General features: G+C 32.8%; 2 protein-coding genes across 2 annotated transcripts; both read left to right on the forward strand.

The window, feature by feature from the left end:
• The first annotated feature begins 3600 nt into the window (after positions 1-3600).
• On the forward strand, positions 3601-3960 carry LOC116123204. Its single transcript, XM_031409004.1, has one exon. The coding sequence runs from the start codon at positions 3601-3603 to the stop codon at positions 3958-3960; it is 360 nt and encodes a 119-aa protein (XP_031264864.1).
• Positions 3961-8103: 4143 nt separating this feature from the next.
• Positions 8104-9801, forward strand: LOC116123128 (GATA transcription factor 2-like). The gene is made up of 2 exons (XM_031408928.1): positions 8104-8438; positions 8667-9801. Exons 1-2 carry the CDS (start codon positions 8277-8279, stop codon positions 9429-9431), a joined length of 927 nt encoding a protein of 308 aa, XP_031264788.1. The 5' UTR covers positions 8104-8276; the 3' UTR covers positions 9432-9801.
• Positions 9802-12812: the final 3011 nt, after the last annotated feature.

The raw sequence follows: 12812 nt of genomic DNA on the forward strand, positions 1-12812 counted from the left end.
CAAAAGGGTCATAAATGGTGTCTCTTATCTCCTTTTCTCAAGACTTAGAACTGTGAATTCTTATTTTCTTGTACTTTCTCAGTAAACAAACACTAATTTTTAGTTCTGCCACTTCCTCAAAGGCTATACATTTCGATTTAACTTGCAAATCACCTCTGAATATTCTTCTCATTTATTTATTTTGAAGAAAGACTAATTAAAAGTTATTAATAAATGTTATAATTTTTGTTATCCCTAAAAAGTTAAGGTTGACGTAAGTATACATGAGCAAGTACGAATTAGAGTTCAGGAAGATTTTGCGATGTTTGGGAGTTGTCATGTTGTCTCAAGACAAAAAGAATATGACTGTCATCAATCTAGCAGATTCAGGTTTTATCTATAAGTAAATGGAGATTGCACACATGCCTAAACTCCATATAATATAAGGATATTTCTTAAGTTATCAACCAATGGGAGGCAAGGAAAGACTTGCACGACATTTACCCATTTGTAGATTTGTAATCATTACCTTGAATTTAGTTACTATAAATAGAGGATTCTCCCTCTCATTTTCAGGATTTTGATCATGATTTTCATAACAATCAATAGCAAAGATAACATATAGGAAAGAAACTGACTTGATATTCTCTCTGAATACTCAGTTATTGTACCTCTGCTCGCTGTTCACTGTTCACTACACAAGACCTCTTGTAACACTTATTTATATAAAAGAAACAGTGGATGTAAGATTCGTTTTAAGCATCTGAACCACTATAAAAATCTGCTGTCTTATTTATTATCGTGTATTTGCATTCGATAGTATTGTTTAACCTTGTCTCAACTCTAAAATCATATCACGTGTAATTTCTAAGACTTTCTTAACATTTTACAAGTGCAAAGTTGTTGATGTCAAAATCAAGCATCAACAATTTTAATATTATCAATATTATTGATATTTTCATATAATTGCACTTTTGAAAATAAGAGAAAACGACATATTCTTAGCGAAATCTCAAGTTTATGCTTCTAGTTGTAATTATTTTAGATTCTTACCTTTAAAGTAATGTTGTTTCTTTTATTTTAACAGACTTTCAACTTTTCATTGTAGCGCAGCACACATGCCGACGTTTTTCTTAGGCATACGATGGGCTCATATTAGCAAAAAGCGGCTCACGTTAGCAGTGTCTAATCTAGTGGTTTTTGGCTTTTTTAGTTGATTTTGAAGTCCAAAATCACTTCCGAGATCACCATTGGACTCTTGTCAACCTTCTCTACAAANTATTTTTCGCTCTTCTGTAATATCAATAGTCAGATGGGAGCTACAGCAGTGAAATTAGTTGTTTTAGCTTTTGTGTGACCTCACCAGAAATGAATGGGTGGATTGCTGCACATTTGAAGTGGGTTTTATTGTAAGTTAAAATATATTTACACAAACAAAAGGGTCATAAATGGTGTCTCTTATCTCCTTTTCTCAAGACTTAGAACTGTGAATTCTTATTTTCTTGTACTTTCTCAGTAAACAAACACTAATTTTTAGTTCTGCCACTTCCTCAAAGGCTATACATTTCGATTTAACTTGCAAATCACCTCTGAATATTCTTCTCATTTATTTATTTTGAAGAAAGACTGATTAAAAGTTATTAATAAATGTTATAATTTTTGTTATCCCTAAAAAGTTAAGGTTGACGTAAGTATACATGAGCAAGTACGAATTAGAGTTCAGGAAGATTTTGCGATGTTTGGGAGTTGTCATGTTGTCTCAAGACAAAAAGAATATGACTGTCATCAATCTAGCAGATTCAGGTTTTATCTATAAGTAAATGGAGATTGCACACATGCCTAAACTCCATATAATATAAGGATATTTCTTAAGTTATCAACCAATGGGAGGCAAGGAAAGACTTGCACGACATTTACCCATTTGTAGATTTGTAATCATTACCTTGAATTTAGTTACTATAAATAGAGGATTCTCCCTCTCATTTTCAGGATTTTGATCCTGATTTTCATAACAATCAATAGCAAAGATAACATATAGGAAAGAAACTGACTTGATATTCTCTCTGAATACTCAGTTATTGTACCTCTGCTCGCTGTTCACTGTTCACTACACAAGACCTCTTGTAACACTTATTTATATAAAAGAAACAGTGGATGTAAGATTCGTTTTAAGCATCTGAACCACTATAAAAATCTGCTGTCTTATTTATTATCGTGTATTTGCATTCGATAGTATTGTTTAACCTTGTCTCAACTCTAAAATCATATCACGTGTAATTTCTAAGACTTTCTTAACATTTTACAAGTGCAAAGTTGTTGATGTCAAAATCAAGCATCAACAATTTTAATATTATCAATATTATTGATATTTTCATATAATTGCACTTTTGAAAATAAGAGAAAACGACATATTCTTAGCGAAATCTCAAGTTTATGCTTCTAGTTGTAATTATTTTAGATTCTTACCTTTAAAGTAATGTTGTTTCTTTTATTTTAACAGACTTTCAACTTTTCATTGTAGCGCAGCACACATGCCGACGTTTTTCTTAGGCATACGATGGGCTCATATTAGCAAAAAGCGGCTCACGTTAGCAGTGTCTAATCTAGTGGTTTTTGGCTTTTTTAGTTGATTTTGAAGTCCAAAATCACTTCCGAGATCACCATTGGACTCTTGTCAACCTTCTCTACAAAACTCATACCTTCACTTGTCGATCTCACTCATCGTTTCCAACTACCTTTAATTGTCACTAATGGTATGTGTTTAAGGGTGGGAATCTATAATAAATAAAACCAAAGATACTAACTTAGGATTTTGCTAAACCTCGGGTGAGTATATGTCGTTCACTCTTAAAATTTAAATAAGAGTAATACTATGCGTATTCACGGATCTTACTAATCTTTGTTAAAATTACATATGATACTCGTACTATGTTTATGGTATCCATACTATGCTTTATATTTATAAAGGTTAGTATAATGGTTACTACATAGTAAGTATGCATAATATTATTTTTTATATTTATAAAGGTTAGTATAATGGTTACTACATAGTAAGTATGCATAATATTATTTTTTAAATAATAACTTGATTTGTAATATTAAATTATTAACTAAATCAATCCAAATTCTAACATGACCTCTTCTTATCGGTTGGTGTAATAATTTACAATAAAATTATACTTACTCATAATCTTACTAACCATCTTACTATCTTAATAAATATAATGGTATAGTATGGATACTATATATATAATATCCATACTATATATTATATTTTTCAAGATTGTAAAATAGTTAATAAGGTTGTGAGTAACCATAACATTAATCAATAATTTGAGACGGAAATAATGAGTACGGCAAATCTATCATTTAGCTAACACTCCAACTGAAGAAGATATTCTCAAAGCATATGTTGAAAAACATGTGGCAACGGTTTTTTACGTAAACTGGATGCTTTTTCTTTCTTATTTTCTTGCTTCCACTTCAAAAACTACTCTTTTCTTGCTTCCCTTTAATCTCTTGCATCTCTAAAATCTTGTATACACTGACATAACCCCACTGAAGTAGTTCTTTCCAAAGTTGAAACAACCCAACTATTTTCTTTGGTTTTTGTTTACATTTATGGCTCAATTCACAGCGCAAGGTCGTTTAAAGTTGTTTTTCAATGGTGATGGAGCGTCATTTGGTGTGGAAACAAGAGACCCTTTTCACAACAAGTTTCGAACTTTAAGATCAATTCAAGCTCACAGGAGAAGGCTCAGGTTTCTTAAGTCTACCACAAGAGTTGACTCTTCTTTCAGTGAGAAGAAATCGAGACTGTTCAATGTAGAGGCGAGTATTAATTTGAGTGATGCAGGGATTCATGATGAAAGCGAAGAGTATGACGGTGATTTTGAGACTGATGACTTGGCTTGTTTTAGAGGACTGGTTTTGGATATCTCTTATAGGCAAGTTGTTTCTGGAACTTACTTCATGCCTTAACATTTTTGTTCTGTTTTGATTCTTTTAATGTTAGTTCGTACTTGTTTATTGAGAAGATGGTTTATTTACTACATGGATTTTTGTTAGATTTTGATTTGGGTTCTGGGTTTAGAATTTTTTCTAGCTGTTTGTNTTTTTTTTGAGTTAGTTATGACTTTGTGTATCTATTTATATTAATATTTTTTTTAATAAACATAGTTGATTGTTGTGAGCCAAAGTAAACAAAAAATAATATTAACAAGGTTAAGTTTTAGTGAACCCCCTGTAGTTTTATTTCTCATAATTAAACCTTTTATATATATACAGTAAAACCTTCTTATAATAATATTCTATATAGGAATAATACCTATATAGTTATAAAAAAAAATTTAGTCTTAACTTGGGATAGTTATAAATAGAAATAAATTTCAAATTGTAATAAGTTATAATTTTTTTAATTCACGTATTAAGAAAGTTGCCTCTACATAGTAATAATTATTTGTGTATTGCAAAAAAATATATGTTATGTTATATTCAAGGTTTAAGATGAAATCAAATATTTATTTAAAGTTGTTTGAGACAATGATTTATACTTTAAAGTCATTGTCACATTTTTTAACTTGCGGGTACGTAATAACTCGCTAGCATTAACACCTTCTTGTTGAAGCCAAAATATTTACAGCTTCTCAAGCATGTTTAGTTTCTTAGCACGAAACGTTTTGTAGTATCATCATCAATATTATTTCTTTTCTCTTATTGTCTAATTGCAGCAATGACTACTAAAACAATGAATTGAAATCCTAATGCATACTATAAAACGTGAATTATAAAATAAAAAATCAAAACAGTAATTTGTGTACCACACCTCTACTAAGTTATATCCTACTTATAGTAATAAATTAGTTTGATCATTCCATTATGACTGTAAAAAAGTTTTATTGTATATATATCCAAAGTTTTTCACCCAGTGTTTACCTTAATGACACTTTCTCACCCCAAAAGTTTTAAAATACAACTTTAATATTCAAAGTTTATATTTCGTTACTACTCAAAATACACTTCGGTTTGCGATTAGGCGACGAATAAAGAGAAAACACGGTTTACGATGTTGGGGCTTTTGAAGAGGGGAGGTCGGTGAGTCTTTTGATAGTGATAGGTTGGATTTTGGTGGTCGGGATTGGTTGGAATCTGACTTAGGATGGATGGCTCTACATTTCACTCTCTCTCTCTCTCTCTATATATATATAACAATTTTTTGTTTCTTTACATAAAGAGGGAGAATAATATTGAAAGATTGAGTGACAGAATAGGCTGATAAGATAAAGAAATGGTTATTTTAAGTAAAAAAACAGAATGATGGCATGGTGAAAGATAGACAAAAAAAGAACAGAAAATGAAGCAAGGATTATTAATAATAATAATTAAAGAATATGGAGTTGATGATGATGTTGGTTTACTCAATGATTCCATTTCACCTCTCAAAAGCTTTCTCTTCTTTCTCTGCACCAATTATATTGAAAATTTCATGGCTGGTAAAAGCTGTTTTCAACCTTTCTATCCTCCCTCCCTCTAAAGAATCTCCATGCTCTACACTCTATTCTTATTCCTATACACGGTCATTTCTTCCACATCACTACATAAAGTATACCATTATCTCATTCATATTTGGTGTATAGGGTCAAATACTCTCTGTAACTCTAACTTATACAACTTCAACTTGCTCTGTTACTAATGAACAATAGATTTATTTAAAATGATAGATACAGAGGAGAGGTGGACCAGTTTTTTAGATCATCACATATTCTCTTTTACAGTAGGAAAAAGGAGAGTTATGGCAGGCTGAAACAGGCAGGCAGGCCTGTAAATTTCGGCCCCACTATTGACATCTCCCAACTCCCTTTTTTAATCTTCACTCAACCATTTTTTTAATTATATTCTTATTTCATATAAACCCTATAATCAAACGATAAAAAGATTAATGAACTTTCTTTCACAATCCTGATGTAATAGCTTACAAATACATAGATATGACCCATAGCAAGTAAATAAGACCTATTTGTGGCTGACTAATTATGAATTATTATGTCGAGGTTGTGAGAGAAAGTTTGTGAGATTGAATTGTGAGCGAAAGTTGTTATGGTAGGCAGGCCTGTAAATTTCGACCCCACTATTGACATCTCCCAACTCCCTTTTTTAATCTTCACTCATATATTCTTGTTTCGTATAAACCCAATAAACAAAATATAAAAATTGGCTTATCTTACAAATTTTCTCTCACAACCCTGATATGACAACTCGTAATTAGTCAGCTTACAAGTATACAGATGTAACCCATTTGCGAGCTGACCAATTGCGAGTTGTTATATCGAGGTTGTGAGAGAAAGTGTGTGAGATTGGATTGTAAGTGTAGTATTACCCATAAACAAAATATTAAACCAGTTGATTTGTGATCGGATGACAAGACTTTAGGATGTGTGACTCGCCATTAGACTTGTAGGATTTTCAATAGACTCCCGAGTTGTAGGGTGTTTAATGACCCTAGGGATTAATAGGGTGTTCACTGGACTCCGGGGATTAGTTTGAGATTAGTAGAGTGTTCCCCCGATGATTAGTTTAAATACATACAAACTGGTCCAGATATCTTAGTTAAAAAATATATTTTAATCTACAAAGATTTATAATAATAACCACCTATAAACAAAGTATTACTATATCTCATTATATAAAAATTAAATAAAATTTCTTTTTGGTTTTATGTTAATATTAAAAACAAGGAAAATGAAAAACGAGTTGAGTTAGTGAATTTTATTAAATAAGTGTGAAATGTGTTTGTCAATTATAAAATGTGAGCATGTGCTATAGCATTATTATTATTTTTCTTAGACCATAGTTTATATAATTAAAATGTTATCATATGTAATGCATTACTATTTATTATTCTCTTTTTAATGTAACCTAGGCTAATTTTTTTGACCTTTTCTTTATCGGGTACACACTTCTAGGAACATTAGATTGGGATAATACGTATTATTTAATCATTTTTTCAAATAAATAAAGTCACAAAATTGAAGCCAACTTTTTTATTAATATTCATACAGTGTTATTTTCCCAATCAATCAGCCTTTTGCCTCCAAATAATTGAAGCCAACTTTTTTAGCATTATTTTTCTTTAGCAGACTTTATTGCTCTTTTATGTCATATGAATAAAGAGTAAAAGACTATTTCCCACCCAAATAGTGGCGTATTGACACTTTTTCACCGTATGCTTTTAAAATATAATTTTATTACTTAAATTTATATTTTATTTTCAATTTCGATATCGTTGTGACTCTAAGTCATCACCATTCTTTTCTTCGATCATTACTCACAAAACCTCTCAAACTTACTCCCATCGACCCAATCGCTAGAAATTGAGCGATTAGGGTTTGCACAGCCACCTCTCCCAAGTCAAAGTCCAATCAATCACAACCAACAAAATCCAACATTTCACTACCAAAAGACTCATCGGCCTCCCTTCCTCAAAAACCCTAATAGCCTGGATTGAATTTGTTCTTTGTTTGTTATTGAAATATAAATTTAGATAATAGAGTTGTATTTTAAAAGTATGTGAGTGAGAAAGTGTTATTAAACCATTATTTAGGTGGGAAAAGATCATTAACTCTATGAATTAAAGGGTTTGGTTACATTATTATTATTATTATTATTATTATTATTATTTTGGTATTTGAGGGTGTCCAAGCCAGCTAGCATGTACTTCGATTATTCTCCCGGGGCCCTAAAGTTAATGGTCAGGTAAAACTCTAGTGGTTATTCCTTATTAGTAGTCGTAAGGATTTGAATTCAGAACCTTTTGAATAATATATTAAAGAGTCTCAAGCGAACCATCAAACTACCTAGAGATAATTGAGTTTGGTTACATGATCGTTATCAAAAATGTAGATAAAACAAGGGCCTCATTATAACATCAACTTCAATAACGTTTTCAAAATTGAAACGTTAGTTATAAGCACCATTATTGAACGGATCCGAATTAAATTAGTTTGGCTTTAGCATTGACATAATATGGATGGTAAAGAGTGATTCGTTTGGTAAAACCAAGAAAATGAAGAAAAATTTAAAAAAATAAAGGGAGAGAGAGGGTGTGCGCTAATTTTTATTTTCCTTTGGGTTTGATTGTTACTTTTAGCTTTATCTGCCGACACAAAATCCAGGCCATAAAGGGTCACAACTACTGCTCTGCTTAAGACACTCAAACTCAACACAGCTTTGAGCTTCTTTTCTTCCTCAACGCAAAGTCTTTTTCTCTTGGTTTTTGTCACTAACTAGTAACAACGTCCATGGACTGTTGCCGGAATGTCTCTGTCTCCGGTGAGTACCACCACCAGCAAGAGCAAGTGCAAGTGCAAGTGCTTTCTCCTCCTTGCTCCAAGCTTGGTTCTTTAACTAGTACCACTACTACTCATGCCTCTTTTGACGACCTTTTCCCCGCTCAAAACACGGTCTGTCTTTCCTCTTTCTTTCTTATTTTCGCCTCAGTTTTGTTGCTTTGTGTGTGTGAGTTTGTGTTTCCCTCTTCTGGGTTTGACAGAAGAGTCTGAAATGGAAATAAAGTTTTGAACTTTACTTAGTTTTTCACTGTTTTGGTTCTTGAATGTTTGTGTCTTGTGCTCAAAATATGTTTTTTGTTGGGTGTTACTGATTTTTTTTTTCTTTTGGTGGAAGTGCAGGAGGTGGATGTGAGCTTGGAATGGCTGTCAATTTTTGTGGAGGACTGTTTTTCAAGCACAGGGAACTGTCTTCCAGCTACAGCTGTTCCCAAAACAAGTGTTGAAAATGGAAGTACAAAAACACCAAAACCCTCAAAACCCTTGTTGCGGAATAATAAGCTCCAACAAACCCCACCTTCTTTACAGAAGTTTGTAGTTCCAGGCAAGGCCAGAAGCAAAAGAAAGAGATCACCACCAGCTTCCATTTCCAAAGATAAACCTTTAATTTTTCACCCGTTCACCACCTGGAGTAGTACTCACCACAACCAACTCCTTAACTTGCCCACCTCAGACTCTCCTTTGCTCCACCACCACCAGGCCTATTGGCTGGCTGACAGTCAACTCATTGTCCCCAAAAAAGAATCCACCGCCCCCACCCCCACCACCACCACCACCACCAACAACAAAGTGAAGGATTCTGATGTGCAAAGTAAAGAAGAGGAGGTGGAGGAGGGGGTGGAGAAGAGTTTTGTGGAGGGGAACATTGGGGGACAGCAGCCAAGGAGGTGCACCCATTGCTTAGCACAAAGGACCCCACAGTGGAGGGCAGGACCATTGGGTCCAAAAACTCTATGTAATGCATGTGGGGTGAGGTACAAGTCAGGGAGGTTGCTGCCTGAGTATAGGCCAGCCAAAAGTCCTACTTTCGTGAGCTATTTGCACTCTAACTCTCACAAGAAAGTTATGGAGATGAGAATGGCCTTGCTCCCTTCGGTCCCCAAGTGATCTTCCCTTGGAAATTTCTCATTTTTCAGTATGTAAATTAAAGTTTAGAGTTTTAGATATAAAAATATGGAGAAATTTTTAACTACTAGTAGTAGTAGTAGTAGTACTATTAGCAGTGCTTATTTGTTTAGGCTTTAGTATCAGTCTACTTTTATGCTTCCACTTATTAGTGAAAATTCAAAACTTTAAGGCCTTCTTCTTCTTCTTCTTCAGTTCTTCAAACATCTCTCTCTTGAGCAAATTTTATTGGGGTTGTTCCAAAAAGTGCTTATGGGTATTGGGGCTGTGCAAGAGCCCTAGCTTCTTTTGCTTTTCGTATATTGTTTATGATATTTTGTTTTGAATTTGTATATAGAATCCAAGACTGATTAATCAATTAGAGGTTTTTGTCATGGATAGGAAAGCTTCTTTGATAGATTTTCTCGGGAAAAATGAATGCATTATTATTATTATACCAGTAAAGAAAAAGGCAAATGGAACATGCCACTGCTGCTAACATACAAACAAACAAAGCAGTGAAAAGAACATTTTAATGATGGTTGTCCATAGCGGAATATTTTGACCCAGAAAGGTAAAATTAATAAATAAATCAAAAAACCTTTCTTTTCTTAGCAACTCAATTAACTAAACAAACACCATAAGAATCATGATAATAACCACTTAGTGTTTTGATGATAAAAAAAGTTATTGAGTTTCTGAATTCGAGTCTTTATATGTCCTAATAAAGGTGGTTATTGAAAGGTTTATCGTTCTTAATTTCAGAATGTTGAAGGATTAATTCGGAGTGTGTATAAACTGGCGTTAAAAAAAAAAAGAAAATAATAATGATAATTGAAGCTTAATTAAATTAATTGAAAGAGTAATTCGGCAGTACATGAAATAAGGAAATAAGTGGATGATGGATTCCAGGCATGCACGTGACGCCTTGTACTAATGGCTTCTCCTGAAAATGGAATACAGTTTTGAGTGATTCTTTGTCCTTTCTTTCTTCTTCATGCATTCATCTTTGCTTTTTGCTTTTAGATTTCCCTCTGTTTCTGTACATTGTTACTAGTTTCCATGCCTATAGCTCAGTCTCCTGAGTTTCCCTCCTTTCTCATTTCAGAAAGAAAACCAAACCCTTTTCTCACTAATCTTTGCACAAAAGAGAAAACTTGACATAACCTTTGATTTTAAAATAACCCTTATGCATTAGCCTTCTCCAAAATTCTTTTGCCTCCATTTTTTCAAGATCAAATTTTAATTAAATTTTTGTTTTTTTTTTTTTAAAGTGTTTCTTAATGTAAACTGTGTATTGGTGTTATCCACCAAGGTTCTTATTATGAAAGAATGTATGTCTAACCTGCACTGGGTGGCGCAATGATAAAAGAACAAAGAAAAATCTAACATGATCTTCCAAGTTCGAGTCTCATTGATAGTAAAAGAGCAAAAGAATGATCGAGTTTAAACCCCTACGACCCTTAATAGAGGTAATCACTGAAGTTCTTATTCGACTGATAGTTCCAGGGTCTCGAATGATTAATTGAGGTGCATGCAAGTCGGTTTAGACCACTCTAATCATTAAAAAAAAAAAAAAAAGTACGTCTTCACGAGGAATAATTCTTCCGTGCATATGATGTATATACAACCGCCCACTAAAGATTTAATATGTACAGTTTGGAATTAATTATACACATATCCATTCAATAAAAGTTAGGCTACTTTTATGTAATACGTATGTGAAAATAAATTTGAAAGTTCAAGTTTAGCGCTTAGCGCATTTGGCAAGTTTTTTCTTTGATCAAGAAGTCACCCCTTTCACATAAATATTTATATTATATTTTAAGATAAAACAATCGAGAAAACAAGAAAAAAAATCCTAGTACTCAAACATAAAGTTTCGTGCAAGCACAATTAATGGACCAATTGGTATAAAAATTATATGAAGGTGATGAGATGGCGTTGCCCAATTGGATAAGATTGTTAATAGAGATAATTAACATTGACAAAAGCATGCATTTTTTTAAGTTTTCAAAAGAGAAAACGACTTTTTCCCACTCAAGGTTTGCCTTGATGACACTTTTCCACTCAAAAAGTTTCAAAATGTCATTTTCCTACCTAAAGTTTATATTTCATTTACTATTTAGAATACATTTTCCGATTCAATAGCCAATAGAGAGTAAACTCGATCCAAACTATTGAGACTTTTGAAAAAAGGGTTCTAGTGAGTCTTTTTGTGGTGGCAGGTTAAATTTTGGTGGTTAGAATTGGTTAGAATCTAACTTGGGAAGGACGGTTGTGCGTTTCACAAATTGCTTGATTGTTGGAGATTGACAGGGTTGACGAGAGCAAGGTTTAAGAGGTTTTGATGAGTAATAATCTGGGAAGGGAATGGTGGTGGTTTGGGGTTGCAAAGATGTCAGAATCGGTCGACGATTAGTCGGAATATAAACTTTGGGTGGGAAAGTGGTGTTTTAAAAACTTTTTGGGTGGAAAAGTATTAAAGCAAACCTTGGGTGGGAAAAAGTTGTTTACTCTTTCAAAAATTACATTGCTTGAAAGAGCACGGCTTAGATTAGGTCATTTGATTGATTGATTGATTGAAAATTTATAAAAGTTAAAGTTAGGTTTGTTGATGGATGGGGAATCTTATATTATATTTGTATCATAGAATAAAACTTTGAATTTAAGTGTAGGGTAATTGGGATTGGTTAATGGGTAGTTAAGATAAATTTAGGATTGTCATTTAGTTGTCATATTTTATTCTTCTTACATGATAAGTAGAACCACCATACATATCTCTTGTAATAAGTTAGAATGCTCCTATATTTCATGCAATTAGTGATTTAGTTCCCATATACAAATAAACAATTCAGGAGCAACCTACTGCCACTGCTTCTGATAAATCATAGACAAAAATATTTCTTTTATACCCAATAAGTGGTCGAACTTAAAGACTATAGATTGAAGCCATGCACAGCCCTCTAGGTTCGCCCTTACCGTTGGACTACCTATAAATGGGTTGAACTTCTTTTTTATATTTTTGGATTAGCAAAGATAAACAATTCAAACTACTACTGAATGACTTGATGGTAAAAGAGCAAATAGGGATCTAACATGGTCTCCTAAGTTTGAGTCCTCTTGATGGAAAAATAATAAGAAGATGATCTAACATGGTCTCTTAAGTTCGAGTCTCTACGGTTGTTAATAAAGGTGTCCAGTAAAGCTTTTACCTGGCTGGTAGTTTTAAAGTCTCAAATGATTATTTGAAATACACGCAAGCTAGTCCAAACATCCCTAGACATTAAAAAAAAAAAAAAATGTAAAAAAAAATTATGCTACAAATTTAATTGATAGTATTCCAAAGTGGTTTTCTGCTTTTCTTAATTGCCCAAATGAAGG

Source organism: Pistacia vera, unplaced genomic scaffold (assembly GCF_008641045.1).
Source record: "Pistacia vera cultivar Batoury unplaced genomic scaffold, PisVer_v2 Contig140, whole genome shotgun sequence".
Lineage (NCBI taxonomy): Eukaryota > Viridiplantae > Streptophyta > Magnoliopsida > Sapindales > Anacardiaceae > Pistacia > Pistacia vera.

Coding starts and splice junctions, on each gene's coding strand:
- LOC116123204 (XM_031409004.1), top strand. CDS start 3,601: ATGGCTCAATTCACAGCGCAAGGTCGTTTAAAGTTGTTTTTCAATGGT.
- LOC116123128 (XM_031408928.1), top strand. CDS start 8,277: ATGGACTGTTGCCGGAATGTCTCTGTCTCCGGTGAGTACCACCACCAG. Junction 8,439..8,666: donor TTTTCCCCGCTCAAAACACG/GTCTGTCTTTCC, acceptor GTGGAAGTGCAG/GAGGTGGATGTGAGCTTGGA.